Source organism: Pieris napi, chromosome 22 (genome assembly GCF_905475465.1).
Source record: "Pieris napi chromosome 22, ilPieNapi1.2, whole genome shotgun sequence".
NCBI classification, from domain to species: domain Eukaryota; kingdom Metazoa; phylum Arthropoda; class Insecta; order Lepidoptera; family Pieridae; genus Pieris; species Pieris napi.
In genome coordinates, this window is record NC_062255.1 from 6,450,854 (window position 1) to 6,472,191 (window position 21,338).

Here is a 21,338-nt window from a genome sequence, read left to right on the forward strand (position 1 = left end):
ATGCTTACAGTACACCTTTTATTATTTGCTAGCTGATGAAGAGGTACGCACAAGGGACCAAACGGGCCTCTAAGTGCAGAAACTGAGACCACACTAGCTGATGAAGATTTTTTTATAGAACAGGGGGCAAACGGGCAGGAGGCTCATCTGATGTTAAGTGATACCGCCGCCCATGGACACTCAATGCCAGAGGGCTCGCCAGTGCGTTGCCGGCCTTTTAAGAATTGTGACGCTCTTTTCTTGAAGAACCCTAAGTCGAATTGGTTCGAAAACACTTCAGTGGGCAGCTGTATCCAAAAACTGCCTTAAAATCGTTCATTTGTGGAACGACGGGCCTCGAGGTGATACGGGTGGAATTTCGTATTCTGTCTCGACGTCCGACGATGAAACTCAGCTGCAGGTATTAATCCTAACTGATCACCAAAGTTTAGCGGTTAGCAGGTTCGACGGTAGAAGTGGTCTCAAACCCGGGTGCCAGTCCTATTAGACTGCGATAAACTGAAATGGAATGCACCCTGCATATTTGTTCTTAGCATCGCATAGATCTGTCCCAATTGAGCCGAATCAGCCTGGAGATGTAATCACATTGTAGAATTAATCTATACACATTTAAGTGTTGAAAAAATACTTATAATAGGTACAATCCCTTATATTATATTGTTATTGTGGGTTTTAGCATTATTATAAAACTCAATTGGATACTAGAAGAAAAACCATCGTAACCGTAAAAAATACTCCCGTCAGCCCACGTTTTTAAAAAGCTCGTAATTATATGGCTTATAAGTCAAACGTATATGCATATGAAATCCTTGTGATAAAACTCGTATAAAAATATACATGAAACATGCTTCAGCCATTTGACGCGGCTAAATATAGTGAGGTGAAAATAGATTTATAATGGACTATTGCCTTTCGTTTTATCACGTTATCACCGACCATTAGCTGTGTTTGAATAACAATTTAGTACATTAACTTTTATTACTATGGAAGATTCCTATGCATTGCTTAGTTTGAGTGTTTTCATTTTAAATTCTTACACTAAGTTGGAGTCGTCTCCTATATAAACTGTAATTGTGGCTTAACTTTATACATTTATATGCTGGGACACATCTCTTCATTTGTTTTACTAATTTAAGCAAAGAATTAAAACCTTTTTACAAATTTAAAAAACTTTTAAAAGTACATATAATTAACAACATACATAAAATAACAATAACATTAATAAAATAAAAACTTTAGAGGTGTCAAGGGACACCCGGATGGAACGAAATTCCTTTCGATTAATTTATATGTTAATTGGTATCATAACAGTATGATAGATTTTCTCGACACCAATCTTACGACGAAAAAAAAAGGCAACATCACGAGCTGTTCTCAGGCGGTCACCCATCCAAGTACTGACCTCGTCCGACGTTGCTTAACTTCGGTGATCGGTCGAGAACCGGTGTATTACAATAGCAAATAGCAAAAAAGTGTCGTGACAACTTTTCGTAAGAATTTTTTCCGTCTAGCCCCCTTTCACAACGCGCGATAAGGAACTTCGTTCCAACAAAAATAAAAACAAACATATTCTATATCTGTGTCTGTAAGAATCGTAAATGTATTTACAAACCATCAAAAAGGCCCTTCTAGCATTTAATTATGTTTATGAACGAGCATCTAAGAAGTTATTACTATTTATTACCCATATAATGCCTTTTGTAACATCGATGCGACCTACCTGCACTTTTGTAAAAAATATTGTACATATTGTTAGAAACTAATATTTTTATTTTACATAGTTTGTTTTCAAATAATTTCATAACACAATGTACATAACTAACTTACTCTTAATTATCTCGCTAAGTGAATGTAATTCTTTGAGAAATAAAGTATCTTTGAACCGAAGAATTATAAATCTTATTATACTTCATAAACGGACATGTCACGAATGAACGAGCTATGTTATAGTGAATGAATGAATGTTATTGTGTAAAGGGAAAATTTATTCATTATAGAAATTATATTTCTTACTATACAATTCTATGAGTCAAAATTAGCTGTCATTTCATTACTATTAACTAACCATGTCTGTTAGAAAGATCTTACTCTAATTAATATCATAAAAGTACAGGTTATTTTTGAAGTGAAACTTCTTTAGGCGCTTGAGGGTAATTTTCTACAGATGAAACGTCACGAAGATGTGCAGCGTTTTTGTCGAAGAAAAGGGAGAGAGCGATTGAGACCGATTGAAGAGAGTGAGAAAGGGAGATCGAGAAGAAATACACGCTATTGGTTGATAAACGAATGGCGTTTAGGAGTTACATATTAGAACTTAAGATGGCAATTCTATCGGATAACGTCTTGTGGAGTAAACTCAGATTTATTATTTATTAATATTATAATTAGCACGTCTACAGTGTAAACAGTGTAAATATAGATATACAAATACATGGAGTAATCCTATACTGGTACATGATGATCTATTGGGGCTTTTACCTTAGTAATAATTAATTTACAAAGAAGTTTCACTTCTGACATGTGTACTTTGTACGCACGCACTTGTTTTATACAGAACTGGATAGATTGTTCACAATCCTGATGTTAAGTGAGATACGGCCTATCTACACCTTCTATGATTTCACAAGAAACACTTGGGGATGTCAACAATGAATAGATTGAAGTCTCGCGTGCTTCTAGACAAACGTAGTTTAAAAGGTGACGGAATCTAGATCAAAACTGTTCTATTTCTAAATGTAGCAATCATATTTTTAGTATCCTAACAGTCAATGTATTAAATACAACTTCGAATCGTCAAGCAAACTGAAGATATAAAGCCACGCTCTCAACGTTCCTTACAAAGTATTTTACTTGCACGTGTAACTTGTCGATTCTTAGAGGTGTCCCGGTATTTATAAAGCAGTTTCAGACAGAATACTGAAGAGACTTGTAATGGAATAAAGCTTTTACGAGCTTCCGTATCTATTTTGTCCTTCCTGTAAATTACAGTAAAGTTAATTATTCCTTTTCATTTTATTGTTTACTACGGGTTTAGTTTTTATTATTATTCGTGAATGAGTATTTGGACTTACTATTACTAACTTTAATTGCAATGTTAAAAAGGCGATACAATTTATCTTAGAATTGTGAATAGCACAATATAAAACGCTTACACTCTAAAAGGGATTGACATTTTTAGTCTTTGCTATCGTCAACATTATTTGGGAGACAAATAACTCTTATTATCAAACGTTTAGTAGTATCATTTACAAAACTGCTGGCCCATAGTGGCTGGAGGATTCTTTGTGAGTGTTCTACAAACATTGTTACTTATTAACTTACACAATTTTTTTTTTAAAGACAATTCACACCAATTGACCTAGTCCCATGCTAAGCTGGTGAAGCTTGTGTTATGGGTACTAGGATAAACATACATATTATAGATAGATAGACATATAAATACATATTTAAACACCCAAGACCTAAAACATCACCAAATGCTCATCACATCGATGTTCGTCTCAGCCGGGGATCGAACCCAGGACCCATGGATTCGCAGTCAGGGGTACTAACCACTAGACCAATGAGTCGTCGACCAATGTATTTATGTGTTTGTAAAATCATAATAACTAATATTGTTTTTATTGTACTTTATTTATTTTTATTGTCTTAAACGATGTCATAATTTTAGAATGATTAAACAAAAGATTACTTCGATTGAATCAAGTTTGTCGATTTTTTTACTATGGTATGAAAAATATGCTTTAAAGCATTACCAAACGAGTATTTAAAGTATACTATCATTAACATGACCAACAAATACTTGTAATGTAATGTAAGTATAATGGCGACTTACTTTTCTTGTGGTGCAGACATGATCCGTGAAGGCGACACATACTCGCCGTTTGCCCCATGCGGGTGCTACCCGCCGCAAGCCATCGGCGCGTACATCACTATCACACACTTCACTTTTACACTTACATCTTGTTATAATCTGTGTACTTTTATATTCTAAAATTAAAAATTAAATTTCGAACTATTTATAGTCGTTGATTATCCCATAGCACAGCTTATTAGGCTAATTGAAATCTTCTACAGATATTTAAATTTAGAATACTAGACTTCATATCTATACTATAATATTATAAAGAGGAAAGATTTTTGGTTTTTTGCTTGTTTGAAATGAATAGGATCCGATACTACTGGACTGATTTCAAAAATTCTTTCACCGTTGGCAAGCTACACTATTCCCGAGTGACATAGGCTATGTTTCATTTTCAAAAAAATTAGGGATGCTTACTAAAACTTGAATAACCTAACCCAAGGTGTAAAAAAATAAACAAAAAACTTCCTTCAATCGCGTGCGCTGCGAAAACTATTAATGATAGAACAAAATTATGTATTACAATTTTTCTGGACGCATCACTATCTATAAAAAATGTCGCGACAGCATGTCTTTTGTAGTTACGTCACAATAAGCGTCCTTTTATTATTTTTTTTTATTAAAATACCACCGCTAGAAAAGGCTCATTATTCGTACCTAGGTATTGATCCTTATCAAAATAAATACCAACGTTTCACATAAGCTACAATTTAATGGCATAACCACCAAAAAAGCATGGTGGATTGGTGTTCTCCTGCCGTTTCTCTTGAATAGTTTACTGCTATGTAATATAACAAAAATCTTAGACACAGCAACGCTTGGCCGAGTCTACTAGTAAAGAAATATTTTAGATTTAACAGATACTACGCCACTGTCAGACTTCTAATAAGAAACGAATTTATTATTAAAATCCTTCTGTAAAAGTTGTTTAAGCTGTGGTAAAAAAGGTAGGTCAGTGAAATAGATATGATATAGATGTTAAAAATGAACCTCGCCCTACGAAGACTTTATTTAAATGAAGTCAAAGGTTAACCATAGGTATAGCAATGTTTTAAAATACATTATAACATTAAATATGGCCTTTGACGTCAAAGTCGCATGAAAATTACGAGTACGTAGACCACGCCATTAATTAGAAAACGGCTTTTCCTTCGTCAGGGCCTGTCTGTGTCAAATTAGTCATAATTTATCGGTTTAGCCATAAAAATGTAAGACAAATTAAAAGGATATATATATATATATATATATATATAAGGGAGTTAAACTCAAATGTGTTGCAAAAATATTTATTTTTAAGAAACAACATTTAGAGGTTGCTATTTCAGTTGTACTTTTATCCTATATATATTTTATAATCAATTAAAAATGTACTCATAACAAACACTTCATATTGCAATTAAAAATGACACATACATAGACAAACAAAACTAGTGTCTTTTCCACAGACTAACAAACAAAACTAAATGAACATTTATAAAAACAAAATAGATAATGAATAATCTAATTTCCTTTCCTAGTGGGAGTGCCATGCTGTTGCCTTCGGGCTTCAGCCAAATGGGCAGGCACGACCGGGGCAGTACCACTGTCTCTCAGAAAACCGGCGTGAAGTGATGCAATAAGTTTGCCTTATTGTACTCGCGTTTCGTGCGGTGAGAGAGACTCCCGGAGCCCATTCCCCCCCCCTCTACAAGAAATATGAAGGTGCAGAAAAAAAAACAGAATCTACCCCAGGGGGGTACCACACGCGCTCGCGGTGGAGAATCCCCCTCTGGGCGTCCAACACCGGGACACTCTGCGCCCGGTGGTGGACGCTCAGGCTGCCCTTCGTATTCTGGGGGGGGCAATTCTGCGCTCGGTAATAATAACATTAATCGTTCTCGGGGCAAACGGAGCAATCCTACAAAGGCACCCCCGTCCACACTCGCCGTGGACTTCACAAATGTTAGGGGGCTCAATACCAATATCAACGCAGTCCACTACCATTTAGAGACTGCGAAGCCGGCCTTGCTCTTTCTTACCGAGACTCAGATTTCCTCCCCGGCTGATACTTCCTACCTCTCCTACCCGGGGTACAAATTGGAACATTCATTTGTGCCGCGGGCTGGAGTTTGCGTGTACGTCAGAGAGGATATCTGTTCTCGTCGCCTCGGGACGCTTGAAGGAAGGGACCTATCTAACCTCTGGCTGCGCGTAGACTGCGATGACCATCCGCGATTCTACGCATGCCTGTATAGGTCCCATAGCGGAAATACCGAAACTGACCGACTCATTGAGCACATCCAAATGGCTACAGATTCCCTGCTCGAAAGGGTTCCTACCGCTGAAATCGTGATACTTGGCGATTTTAACGCCCACCATGCCGATTGGCTCGGCTCTGAAACTACCGATCACGCGGGAAGATCCTTTCACGACTTTGCTTTAGCCTACGACCTGACACAAATGGTCCCTGCGATTACGCGAATACCAGATGTGGATGGTCATAAACCCTCTTTGTTGGACCTTCTGCTGACTTCACATCCGGAGAACTATCAAGTCTCTGTTGACCCGCCATTGGGTTCATCAGATCATTGTGTGGTCCGGAGTACTGTGCCATCTACGCGCCCTTCACGGCCCCGCTTTATGGGTTGTCGCCGTATTTGGCACTATAAGTCAGCAGATTGGGACGGGATGCGGTCTTTCTTTGCGTCCTACCCTTGGGGGCCTATGTGCTTTTCGCCGGAAGCTCCAGATTCCGTCGCCGCCTCTGTCGCCGAAGTGGTTCTGCAGGGCATGGAACTCTTTATTCCATTTTCTGCGGTGCCGATCGGTGGCAAGTCTCAGCCCTGGTTTAAACGTTCTTGCAAGGCGGCCGCGCGTCGAAAGCGAGAATGCTTTAAGGCATGGACGGAAGCGGCGAAATCTCGTGATGCCAATACCAGCGAACTTAAAACAGCATATAACTCAGCCTCCAGGTCCTTCAAACGGGAAATCACTAAGGCAAAGTCAGAGCACATTGCCAGATTTGGCGAGAGATTGGCCCAACTCCCTTCAGGGACTCGAGCCTTCTGGTCTCTCGCCAAAGCTGTCCAAGGGAATTTTTGTCAGCCCGCTATTCCACCACTGCACAGGGAGGATGACTCGCTGGCCCACACTGCGAAGGAGAAGGCCGACCTTTTAGGCTGTCTCTTCGCGTCCAACTCGACTTTGGATGACCGAGGAAGATCACCACCGACCATTTCGCGGTGTGATTCTTCGATGCCGGAAATCACATTCCGGCAACGTGCTGTCCGCAGAGCACTATCTTCCTTGGACATTCATAAGTCGAGCGGTCCGGATGGTATCCCCCCAATTGTGCTGCGTACTTGTGCTCCTGAGTTGGCTCCGGTCTTAACGCGCCTTTTCCGGTACCTGTACTCGCTTGGCACTGTCCCGAAGTGCTGGAAAACCGCTTCGATACATCCGATCCCTAAAAAAGGCGATCGCTCTGATCCGTCCAACTATCGCCCAATAGCCATAACCTCCTTGTTCTCCAAAATAATGGAATCCATTGTTAACTGCCAGCTCTTGAGGTATCTAGAGGGCCACCAGCTGATTAGCGATTATCAGTACGGCTTTCGTCGTGGTCGTTCGGCTGGTGACCTTCTTGTATACCTTACACATAGATGGGCAGAGGCAATTGAGTCCAAGGGGGAGGCGCTGGCGGTTAGTTTGGACATAGCGAAAGCCTTCGATCGGGTGTGGCACAGAGCACTGCTCTCGAAGCTTCCAGCCTATGGGCTACCCGAGAAATTATGCGATTGGATCTCCAGCTTTCTGGCTGATCGGAGCATCAAGGCTAAATTAATTACTTGGAGGGAAAGGCTAAATTAGCCTCCAAAAAGCTTGGTGTGCTCAGCAAGGCGAGACGGTACTTCACTCCGGGCCACCGCATGCAACTATATAAAGCGCAAATTCGGCCCCACATGGAGTACTGCTCTCACCTCTGGGCGGGGGCTCCCCAGTACCAGCTCCTTCCACTTGACCGTATTCAACGCAGAGCGGTTCGAATCGTCGACGACCAATCCCTTTCCGAGCGGCTTGATCCTTTGGCGTTGCGTAGAGATGTGGGGTCTCTCTGCATCTTCTACCGCATTTACCATGGAGAGTGTTCAGAGGAGTTGTTCGGATTAATACCTGCAGCTGAGTTTCGTCATCGGACGTCGAGGCAGAGTACGAAATTCCACCCGTATCACCTCGACGTCCGCCGTTCCACAACTGAGCGTTTTTCAAGGCAGTTTTTGCCGCGCACCACCACTTTGTGGAACCAGCTGCCCATTGAGGTATTTCCGAACCAATTCGACTTAGGGTCCTTCAAGAAAAGAGCGTACCGATTCCTGAAAGGCCGGCAACGCACTCGCGAGCCCTCTGGCATTGAGAGTGTCCATGGGCGGCGGTATCACTTAACATCAGGTGAGCCTCCTGCCCGTTTGCCCCCTGTTTTATAAAAAAAAAAAAAAAAAAAAAATTTAAGAAATATAATTATTTATTTACATATATAACAATGGATTTAGTTATTTTTGATCTTAAAATATTTGTGGAAGTTCAGGGAAGATTTAAACGATGGGAAAAATAAATAATGAGTCAAGGAAAATACTTAAAACGGCAATTGAATTTTCCAATAAAAACTGTTCCTAGCTAGAGAAGATTTGACGTCTTTTTAGGAATACTAAAATGTGATTTGGTTGTCATATATTTATGCCTTGCCTTCAGAAATGTGTGTTTCATAGCTCTGAGATAGCTACAGTATGAGTTTCTCTTTGGTCTGTTTTAAAAATCATCGTATTACGTTGCAAGTTCACCGGGTCATCTAGCTATTAAAATAAGTCAGTGGCGCTACATCCCCTTTAGGTCTGGGCCTCAGATTTCTGTATCAGTTTCATGATCATTTGTCAACCTAATAGGCCAGTAGGTAATCAGCCTCCTGTGCCTGACACACGCTGTCGACTTTTTGTGTCTAAGACAAGCCGGTTTTTTCACGATATTTTCCTTCACCCTACGAGGGAGTGTTAAATGCGCACATAGAAAGAAAGTCCATTGGTGCACAACTGGGGATCGAACCTGCAACCTCAGGGATGAGAGTCGAAAGCTGTAGCCACTAGGCCAATACCGATCTTCATCTAGTTATTAATAAAAGAAAATCTATATTTAAATATAAAAGTTTCGCGTAGTCAAAGACAAATCTCAACAATAGATGTATAGAACAAAATTTTATATCTCACAATACGGTGTGTGTAACATATAAAATAACTTACTACAACAACCTTCAAGGCTTTGTAGTTGAAACGCATTCTTCTTAAACACATAAAGGGCATTGTCCGTTTGATATATTGCCAATAACAGAAGAACAAAATAAGAGATTGTAAATAGAATTTGTACGTCTCAGTATTACGTCACAATTGTATTCTCTTCACAGTGTTTGCATATTTTTGCAATAACTGCGAAGTATAATTGTCGTAATATTTTTAATTAAAACAACTTGATTATGCCATAGTATTTTTTAGCAATAAAATAGTTTAGAACCTAATATTTCTTAATTGTTAGTAATCAGTTAATTTGACAAAAACCTCATATATATTTTTTTTTATAGAACAGGGTGCTAACGGGCAGGAGGCTCACCTGATGTTATGTGATACCGCCGCCCATGGACACTCTCAATGCCAGAGGGCTCGCGAGTGCGTTGCCGGCCTTTTAATATATTCACGATATTGTTGAAAACTTCTATTGGTACTGGTGCACAGCGGGGAATCGACCGGATGTCGATAAGAATTTACTTTAAAAACCAGTGGCATTACAACCTTTTAAGTCTGGGTCTCAGATTTTTGTATCTGTATAGTGATCGTTAACTTTTTTTAATAGGTACGTAATCAGTCTTCACACACACACACACACACACACACTGTACATTTTTCGGTCTGAGGGACGCGCCTTCCACGCGATGTTTCCATCAACGGAGTAGTGATAGTTAAATGCGCAGAACTAAATTCGTTTACCGTGATTCGAACTCACGACCTCAGCCATATTCTCAAGCCACTAGGCCAGCACCGCTTATAATTTAGAATATATATGTTAGGAAATTCCAAAATTATTTTTTGCAAGTCCTAATAAATCTCTGTACCAAGCAAGCTGGACCGGCGATAAATTGAATTAACCACACTTCTTGAACACAACTACGATGTAAGGGTAACACCCTCCTGTTTAATTTTAGTTGTATATTATAAGAACATGGTTTTAACCTTGGAATAGAAAAAGGGTAGTTTTTCTTTGTGCTAATGGCAATATGATTTATTCAATGTATGAATGTGTGTGTAAATGGACCGATCGTGTAGCTAGACACAAGTGCTCTCTCAATTTCAAATCTCATACTACGATGGGCCAAATGTCCGATTCGACCGCAGTAGGAGGTGCAGATGGAAACCTTTCAAGCGAAAGGGAAGGGGAGGGGGATATATGCAAATTCGCTTATGTCGCAATCTTGATATCGCGCGATACAAAAAGTATACATTGATGTCGGTAGCGCTTTCGCTATTGGGAGTTAAAAAGAACTGGTGCTGAGTATATAAATAAATTTTAAATTATTTATTAATAAAATATTTAAAAAAAACGAATATTTTTTTTTAAATATTATATATAAACCTTGACCTCTGCATCTCATCAACCAAAATCAATATTTTTTAAATAAATTATTACCTAATTATAAAAAAAAGAATAATTTAGCACATAAGTAAATAAATTAGGTATAAATCATACACTAAGAACTAAATTTAAAAAAATATATTTAAAGAATATAAATTTATAGAAATAATTAATCACCCTATAACAACCCCAAAAGCTCTGACATAAATCATTATAATTTTTAAATTAATAGGTAAAAAAATCATATAAGGATAACTAAAAATAAATCAACTCAAGAAACTCCCCGAAACTACTCTTATAAATAACAATAAAATTATTATTTTTTTACATTAATCTTCATCATAAAAATTATAAAACTCTAAATTCATTCACTAATTAATAATTAGAGATATCGTAAGTCTTTGTTAGTTTGTAATGAGTCTCTATTATATTATAATTACAAGGTGTCCATGCTCGCAGTATGGTGATTTATTACAATTAAATTACTTTTGAAATGATTATTAATAGTGTAAAAAATCGTATACTTATTGTCACAAATATGTATTAAAACATTTAATAGCAACCAGAAGCCTAAAAAACATGTACCTATTAATTGTAAAATAATAATCTTAATTAGTAACTATTACATCTATCAAAAGATCAGAGACTTGAAGCAAGTTCGTGACTTGGATTAAATTTAGGAATCAATAGTAATGTCCATAGATTAATGTTTAACAGAAAAAGCCATAAAAAAATCCTTAATGAAAAAATTATGGATTTTTGATTCAGCACTGTGTGGTCTTCGTCATACATCAATAGATACTTTTTAAGAGACTCATAATATTTTATAGATAATTATATTGTTTATTATATTGTGTAATTGATAAATTTAATAGATAATTTACATCAATCAAGTTTTTCTTAAACATATATTTGTTAAGAAAAAGCCTCTAATGTGAGGTTATTGTTAAAAAGTCAATGCATTATAAATTTAGCTGCCTTTTATTCATTTTTCAAGCGTCAAAATTGCCAAAATTGAACGAAATTAAAACTTTGATTTACATACTTAAAGGCATTTGAAAGTAATTAATTGCTGGACATCGACCTATTGGTATAAAAGATTAAGTTTGAATGAGATGTTAAATCAAGCGTGGGCGTCTATTAAACTCGGATCTAGCGCAAATTGTAATTAATGTTCTACATAAAGCCTACAATTATTGTCTACTTTCTACACCTACAATCCCTGCACAAGGCGGCGTCCATTGCTCTGTCCACGTCTACAAGGTTTTATGTACCATCATGGGCTGGTAATGTTATATAAGATTAATAAGAAAGAGAACAGTGCGATGAACGTCGTAAGAACGTAATGAAGAAGACAACAGTAGAAGTAGGCGAAATATTTCTTCTACTCAGTTTGCCCAGGACCTCTGTAAATCCATCCGCGTTGGAGGCAGTTGAGGTTCAGAGGGTACTCACAAAGTTCTATAAATAACACTGAACTGGACTGGTCCAAGAAACAACAGTCCAAGTTTAAACACTAGGTAGGGGGAAGAACGAATGCTTGTTCATATCTTTTCGGATAGCATATATATATCAAAATACTATATAAATCATTATACTTTACAAAGGTAATGAATATAATGTCAGTTTTTTTAAGGTGCATTTATATTCTTAGTAAATAATCACAACTACTTTTACGACGTATTCAACAAGAAACACTCGCCCATTTAGTAACTTTAAAGAAATTACTATTCGAATCAAACAATATATTTCTAAAAGCCAAAAACATGTGTATAGCTTTATAATATTAAGTATATGATATTGTAGTCACAGCGGGAACTCTACATAATAAAATTATGTAATCTACAAACTCAATAAAAATGCAAATTGCATTGCATCGGTTTAGTTGGAAGCAAATATTACGAATTTTATAAAATTCTTTGTTATTTCCATGAGATTTAAAGTTTGAAAATTCTTGAAAATGTGAAAGGAATATTTCCTTGATACCCATCAATCCGAATCGAAGTCAGAATATGTTATTTCATCGAATGGGAATCCACAGATCATAAATAATTCAGAACTGCGCGGTAACATCTTGAAAATGCTTGATACAGATTGGTATAATTCTAAATTCAAAATGTTACCTGTTTTCTTACCAACTCTGTTTTATCTTAATAAATTATTGACTTCAACTATTTCACGAAATTATGACTAATGTGTATTGCACATTTTAAGTTCATTGTGTGTTTCAAATAAAATCTTGTTTTAATATACTATAACAATAGTTCTAAATTCAAATTTCTACAGGTTGGTTACCCTTTGCTGTAATATAATATATTTAATTTGTAAACGTGGTATAAACTAATTTATTTTCGTTATCGCATAATGGCACAATAATAGTTATTGACTATTCTAAAATCTGTTTGCCTACCATATAGCTCGCTTGGAATAGCAACGTATTGTCCGTCATACGTTTAAGTTTCTCTTTTAAAGTCTAACTTTCCCATGTCCAAATACGATATCTAATATTAACAATAAAAATTGGAACAATAGCACATACTTGTTACGCACTGTTAAAGGTTGAATTTTATTTTTCTATAACCATTATCGTATAGTTGTCCATGCAGAAACAATGATTTTTTTACAGAACAGTGGGCAGGGCAGGAGGTATATCGTCATTTAGGTGATACCACACTGCTTGAAGGCTCACGGGCCTTTTAAGAGTTACGCTCTTTTCTTCTAACCTGTCATGTGTTGTTTCACATAGTATACAGATAAACAACAGCTAAATGCAATATGCAGTGCGTCCCTCAAGGCGACAAGGTAACGCAATCTCAGAAGGCGGCGTCGCATACTAACTATCAATAATATATTCATTCATTCATCCGGGAAAAATCGTGGCCTACCCGCCTCAAGACGCGACTCGAATGTAATAGTTAAAAATTACCTAAATCATACGGTAACTTAAAACTTTTCATTATAAACGCGATTATTTCATTATATACATTATACATGTTTGCTTAGGTAGTGATCTGCAGGTCTTTTTTATATTTCTGTTACTGTATTAATTCGAAGAATCTCAATACATGTCAATTGTTGATTATGCGCCATTGTTTGACTATAACTATTACTACAGTCGACTCTCGATAATTTTACACTCGTTAATTTGAATATCTCGATAATGTGTATTGTTTTTGAAATAATAAGTAACAAATTTTGATCAAATTCTTATTTCCTTCAGTCGCCCCTCCCCCTCATGGTTATTCAAACACTTGTTATCTTGAACTCTTGATAATTTGAAATTTATCTGTGGTCCCTTGAGTTTCAAATTATCGAGAGTCTATAATTAATTGAATAATTCAGTCGGCTTATAAATTTTCAGTCAATAATCGGCTAAATAGTTTTGGGCATTAGAGTATAGTCAGAAAAAAACTATATTTTTTGATAAATTTACTAAATGTTCAAAAACGCGGTTTCTATTGATTAGTATAAGTATAGATTACACTACTATACAAAAAAAAATAGTTTGTGTCCTTAAGTTTATTTTATGATTTTTCGGTTAATTATGCAATGAAAATAAAATACCTTTTTTGGTATTAAGTTGGCTTTTGTAATAAGTTATACTAATAATACTATTTGGGGTTTATTGTGAGAAATGACTTATGAGCATAAAAGAAAAAGCAAAAACATGCATATTTAATTTTTTGTTCACTTTTTTGTAAATTATTTTGATAGTAAAACCTAATGGTCTAAGATCCCGCTATACAACGACCTTCACCGAGATGCTTATTTAATGAAACTTATTTTATATATAATTTAATATGTCAATAAATATAATTCATATGGGTTGCCTAGCAAATTTCAGTCCAGAGTATGTTTAATTAATTTAAAAAAAATATATTTTTTTAAACATTTCACCGGTATGATTATTAGATAAATTCTATACCAATCGAAAGTATGAAGCCCATAGAATATGCAAACGTTAGGTTGTTTTTAATCAATAAATTATTTATGTGTATATTTTTTATGTGACACTAAAGTATATATACATCTTTAGTATAAAAGAAGGTTATAGTGATACATATATAATACTACCCTGATTAAAAATATTGATTGAAAAAAGTTCAAAAAATTTACTACATGCAAATTATAAAAAAAAATTTTTTTTTAAATATTAATTAAACATACTCTGGACTGAAATTTGCTAGGCAACCCATATGGATTATATTTATTGACATATTAAATTAAATATAAAATAAGTTTCATTAAATAAGCATCTCGGTGAAGGTCGTTGTATAGCGGGATCTTATACTATAATAAAAACCATAAACATTTTAATTTTAATGATTTCATTTTCAAAAAAAATCCCTATATATTATAATAACAATGACACCCGACCGTCTCATTGCTATAACAAACAAGAACATTTATCATTTTACGTTCGAAAGCAAAATCTAAATCCAAACTAGATTCGGCGAAAACATAAAATCCTTGGATCAAAGATGAATCGTATAAAATTACTCATAACTAAGCAGTTGCTAGCATTGCAAATTATTTACGTGAACCACTCCTTGGCGCCAGTGGTAATAAATTTTGCAAGTCAAAGCATTAAAATCTCGTTAAAACGCTCTTGAGTATTAGCAGTGCCCCCATACCTAGTAGTTACAGCTCGTCGAGTCTGTGGTTAATGTAACGTAATGAAACCACCGTCACTCACGAGATGGACGCACTGACATTGCCAAAGCGCAACAAGTGAACTGACACAACTAGTTGATCAACTGGTCATCAGACTGGTATACGAAGTAGCTCTGCCAAACTTCGCTATACGAATAGACGGAGTTTTTTATTGATTTTGTAACATAAAATGAAAAAATTAAACACAGTCGAATTAAATAAACACCCTTTTCCTTAACTGCCCTTTAAGACCGTGCAATAAAAAGTTGTTTGTGATCGGGCCCTTCGAATCGGTTGGATTATTTGAAGCAAAACAAAAAACGATCTTGAAAATTCGCCTTGAAATTCTTGATCATCGCACAAAAAACTTTCATGAGGACAATAAACAATGATAACCATGTTCAGCTTCGGCAAGATAATTATGTGAAGAACTCTCCTTGTAAGTGAACAAAATATTTTTATTGTAATTTAGATTTTGTTTCCATACAATGATACAACAAAAGTTATTAGAATAGATCTAATACGTTATACCTACTTTCATGAACACTTAAATTGTACTCCGTGATATTGGTAGCAGTACAAGTTTATACCTAAGTAAATAGTAAATTGCTTCCCGTCTAGTAAAACTAATCTATGCAGAGAATGATGAGTTGGTGGATTAGTTTTGCAACAGATCTATCAACTAATCAGAGCGTCGAGGAATGCTGTACAAGGCCGGCTTCGTTCGTCGACCAATATCATACGAGATTTTTACTACCACGCGTTCTTTAAAGAAAATTAAATTTCCTTCCATATTTTTAAAATGATACAAAATTATGTATCTGCAATCGAGCCATATCACATTATGGTATTATTTATCTGACATTGTAATAAAATGTATTAATAATAAATAAGATGACTCATAAGAGCTACTCAACTGGTGATTTTAGTGTTGTAGACTGTTGTGAAACAAATATTTCATATTCAATTTAATGTCTAAACATTGTGTAATCAGTGAAAACATTTTTTTTAATGTAATTTTTTTACATTATTATGATTATCACGAGAAATTTAAGTGAGTGCTCCTATTTCACCATGCCTCCTGCTGATAGAGGACAAATCTTTGTTGTTAATTTATTTTATTATTATTTATTACTGAAGATGTCATGTGGAACATGGTGTAATGGTTGCAGCTCCTTACAAACGTCGTGTAAAACAAAAAACTTGGCGATTAAAAAGAGTGGCGGAGAGTTTATTGCCCTTGATTTGAGAACTGGCAGTAAATGTAAAATTAGAAGCATTTAATGTATATTTCCTTTGACGTTCATAAGTGTGCATTGTGTTACCTGCATTAATAAATGATTTTTGACTTTATAAAACTAGGTTTTCGTGGAATTTGGAGTTAGTTAATATTTGACTCTTTAAAACAAATTGCCCGAGCCCTTATACCAGGTTCACATGAATAACCTATGCGCTTTTACACGGCGATGTTAAAGTTTTAAAGACGAACAAATCCAATACAAAATAAAAGAGGTAACATGAAATAAATTAGTAAAAAGGGCATGGTTAAAAATAAAATAAAAATACTATACCAAAACATTTCCTAACGAGTGGGCAATTCATCAAGTATTTCCAGGGTGTATGTGGGGGCTGTTTTTTCTTCTTGCAGCTTCTATGTGAGGGGTGAGAACACCGCTCAAGCGTCTTTCCGTGTTTCGTGAACATTCCGAGAACACACTGACACTTCCATAGAATGTTACATCACTAGCACAACACTATCACTAGTTGATGGCTCACATCGCCCACTAATAACCTATTAAGGTACCACTATATCACCCATATCCGTCACTCTGCCAGGCAAAACGCTTGCAGCGGACCACTGCAAAGAAAAGAAACAAAAAGAATGTAGTAATGCCCCCAGTGCCCAGACAAAAAAAAAGAAATGGCTTAGAACGTTTTTATGAAATCCTTAAGAACAGCTCAGAACATGAAGTGTGACTGAGGTTAAATAAAAATCTCTAAATCTCGAAGGTGTTGTCTTTTGAGACATACTTTTATAAACATTACTTTTGCACTAGAACATTTATTGACTCCGAAACAATGACCGAATATTTTTTGTTAGTAATAAAACCTACATGTAAACATAAAGATTAATCATTATGGAGGTCAGTTACTAAGACCGGTTCCAATTCTTTATTTTGAAAAAACCAGATACGATCTTGTGAAAATCCTTAAAAGGCAGACCTACCAGTACCAAGTACTAACGTCTGGTTTCTATACAATAGTCGTAAGTGCTACTATTCGCAGATTTAGAAAACGTATTTAACAGATAATAGAAAATATAGATTTAGCGAGGACTATTATATTGTCTTAATATATATAAATTACGCGTCACGTTGTTTGTCCGCTATGGACTCCTAAACTACTTAAACGATTACAATCTAACTTAAAAGATGGGATAGCTTAATTTATTTAATTGCAAATTATTTAATTATTATTTGACAGTCACAATTCTAACAGATGGCGCTGTGTTGAAAGTACCAACGTTTCACATAAGCTACAATATAATGGCATAGCCACCAAAAAAGCATGGTGGTCCCCATGACTGGTGTTCTCCTACCGTTTCCCTTGGATAGTTTACTACTATGTAATATAACAAAAACCTTAGCCACAGCAACGCTTGGCCGATTATTTATAAATAAAATAAAGCTTTACTAAATAACATAAGCAAATGTTTCATTAAATACTAAATTCGACTGAAAACTGACTGTAGAATGGTTTAGTTCTTTAAACGCACAAATTTCAGATGGCGCACAAATTTCTAAGTATAGGAATAGGATAGAAAAAGTAAAAGTATGTGGTCGACAGTATTTAACACGCGGTCACTAACCAGGTACGGAAGGTCAAGGATTGCATATACTCAAACATCATATCCACCAAGACAAGGACGACGTTATCGTACTTCCGTTAACCGTAAACAAGTTCTTGAACACTATTTTGCCTTTAAGAACAAAATTTCATTAATCGACTGCGTTTAATTTTTGGTATTGATTAGACTTTAACCTGTAAATCTTAACAATGTAAACCTTAGTTTTGTAATCAATCTTAGATTTCTGTTTTTCTTTATATTGTATTTTAGTTTCAAAAATTGTTACTATTTCGTTATTCCATTGGAAGAGCGGAGTACTCTGATGTACAGGTCTCCCAAGACTTAGTTCAGGGACTCCAATATCTGTTAAAAATGTAACTTGTTATTGAATTAAGATTTTTGAATTTTGAATTTGAATTACGTATTCATTTCAGTCTCAATGCCGTACAAAGTTTTTTTTTATGTGCCATGTATCTGACACTCACACTGCCAGAAGGCTCGCAAGCGCGCTGCCGGCCTTTTAGGAATTGGTCGCTCTTTTCTTGAAAGACCGTAAGCGGAATTGGTTTGGAAATACTTCAGTGGGCAGCTGGTTCCACATAGTGGTAGTGCGCGGCAGATTTTGCCTTAAGAATCGCTCAGTTATGGAACGACGGACGTCAAGGTGATACGGATGGTATTTTGTATTCTGCCTTGACGTCCGATGATGAAACTCAGCTGCAGGTATTAGTCCGAAAAAATCCTCTGAATAAGTGCATGTCTTCTACATGTCTAAACCAATTATCTGATGTGTGTTAGTCCGCAAATGCTACTACGTCAGTTGTTATACAAAAAAGTATTAAAACCAGATATCGTTGACAACAAATATTCACAACATTAGGCTCTAAGCGTTAAATAATGGAAATGACACTCACCAAGGCCACTCAACATTATACTAGTTTTTTACGTTGATAACGACGGCATTATGCCGGTTTGGATTCTATAAAAACTTGTATTATCTATATGATTAACCCATATTGTATATAACATATGTTATATTCACTGTCCAGGCGGCAGACTTATAACGAGACTGCAGATGTTGTGACTTTGATATCCGAACACACAATATGAAACTGACCCTTGCGGTAAGGGGAAGGAAAATGTTCTTCAAAGCTATGACGTCACTCCGAGGTCATGCCCTCAACGACGGAAAATAGACGAGAAAAAATATTTATCAGATCCTCAGGCGATACATCAACGCCTCGTGTCAAATTCTAAGAAATCCCATCTTAATACATTTTTAATGTTCTCTAAATGCATTCGCTAGAGACGTCCGTCAGCTGTGCGCCACTCCACCGTGAACTATTGTGTAGACCAGTGATTCCCAAAGTGGTCTATATCGACCCCTAGGGGTCTATGACAACCCTGCAAGGGGTCTACGTCAGCGAAAAAAAATTTGGGGGTCCATGAAATGAAAAATTGTGTAATTTAATCCTTCTCACTAAAAATATTGACTTATTGCTTATGTTATTTTATGTTGTTTATTTAATGCTACAGATACAAAATTTTATTTTCAGTAGTTTTAATTTAAATTCAATAAATAAATCTATAAATTAACATGTGTTTTACTTTAAGTTTTTAACACTAAACTTCACTACAGTTAGAAATTTACAGGAAATCAATATCAGTAAGTAGGGGGTCTACCCAACACGGAACAACATGGCAAGGGGTCTACGACACAAAAAAGTTTGGGGAACTCTGGTATAGACTATCGACATTTGAAATACCGAAGCCGTAAAGAAAACCGTTCTAAATATAAAAACTACGCTCGAATGAAAAGGTTTTCAATGTAAGTTTAAAACGGCGTGTAATATTTTCACAGTAGTCAGTTTGCCGAGCAATAAAGCAGTGACAGCGTTGCTAACATTATGTTTTAGTTAGGGCGTATCGATTGAATTAATGAGATGAGGGCGCGCGTGTGGTCCCTGTGCTGAATTGTGGATGGGATTGCAAACGAGCACGTTATCGCCCCGAGTACGTTTTATAGTCTCGTTACCATTTAGAAACAATAGTGAGAGATATTTAATAATGTTTTCGAGCAATATTTGGACAGGAGCTACGATTATTCCTTTGTATTTAATGGAGGCGTGATAAAAATTAAATAATTCTTACAATCTAAGATAGTGTATGATCAAAGTCTATTTTATTTGCGTATTAAGGTAAAATATTTGGACTTTGGACCGCTCAAAACTCACTGGTCTACCACACAGTGTGTAGAGAAGTTCTAGACATTGATATTAAAGCCGGCAACGCACTTGCGAAGTTTTTGTCAATGTGTCTATGGGTGGCGATATCACTTGAAATCAGATGAGCCTCTTTGATGAGATAAAAAAGGCATTTGAATTTTTTACGATTCCAAAATTCAATTTACGTAAAAAGACTAGTATTTAAGAATGTGTACACTGAAATATCTTCAATTACCGTTCATGAATTTTAGTTATTTTAATACGCATTGTAGAGAGATTTTTTTTTGGAACATGAGGTAAACGTGCAAGCACTTTGATAACCGTCGCCTATGGACATCTGGAACGCCGATAACTAGCGGCTGTGTCGCCGATCTTTTAGGGAAAACTTAGTAAATTTGATACTAAGACTTATCAACAAATGTTATTTACCGGTTCTATTTCTTGAATTTAATTCTATCTGAAATTGAAACTAGCTTAGAAGAGATTGCAAATCGAACATTTCTCGGTAATACTAGTGTAAATGACCAAACAAAAAACGCGAGCGTAAAATCCAAGTCCATAAAAGATTGACGATCATTTCGCTAGAAATGTTTCTTTTAAGCTGACTCATGCGGAATGACCGTATGATTCCAAGGAATCTGGACCGGTACAGTTGCAAAAACATCGAGTAGTACGGGCACGTGTAAGGTAGATAAGATTAAATCCAGTTCCTCGATCAATTATGTAGCGCTCGGAGAGGAGTGATTCATTCTAAATTCAAATGATTGCATTATTTATTTACTTATTGTCCACCTATATATAACTATATATAACTCTCAAATAAGATAGAACAATTAAAATACACTGTGAACCTACAACCACAACCAATATTTGCATTAACATGTAGCAATATATCCAGCCAAAACTATAGCTAAAGACAAGATATTCATGCAGTGTAGTAATCAAAAGACTAAAATTATTAACAACTAGCGGCCCGTCCCGGCTTCGCACGGGTGGACATTTTTTTTTTAATTTTGTAGATATTGATATGTTCTTTAATATTGTGGAACATTTTTTTCAATCCATCATCAATCGTTTTCGCAGCGCATGGGATGAAAGA

At 35.9% G+C, this 21,338-nt stretch overlaps 1 protein-coding gene across 4 annotated transcripts in view; it reads right to left on the minus strand.

Moving 5' to 3' along the window:
* Nucleotides 1-21,338, minus strand: part of LOC125060957 (dual 3',5'-cyclic-AMP and -GMP phosphodiesterase 11) — a 201,669-nt gene that overhangs the window by 93,242 nt on the left and 87,089 nt on the right. Inside the window, exon 2 of one of the 4 annotated variants that reach the window (XM_047666088.1) lies at nucleotides 3,836-3,990. The exons of 2 other annotated variants lie outside the window; for them this stretch is intronic. In XM_047666088.1, coding sequence (XP_047522044.1) covers nucleotides 3,836-3,893 — 58 coding nt within the window. In that variant the 5' untranslated portion in view covers nucleotides 3,894-3,990. Of the gene's footprint in view, nucleotides 1-3,835; nucleotides 3,991-16,737; nucleotides 17,025-21,338 lie in introns of all 4 variants that reach the window. One more of the 4 variants, XM_047666087.1, reaches the window with a different exon arrangement.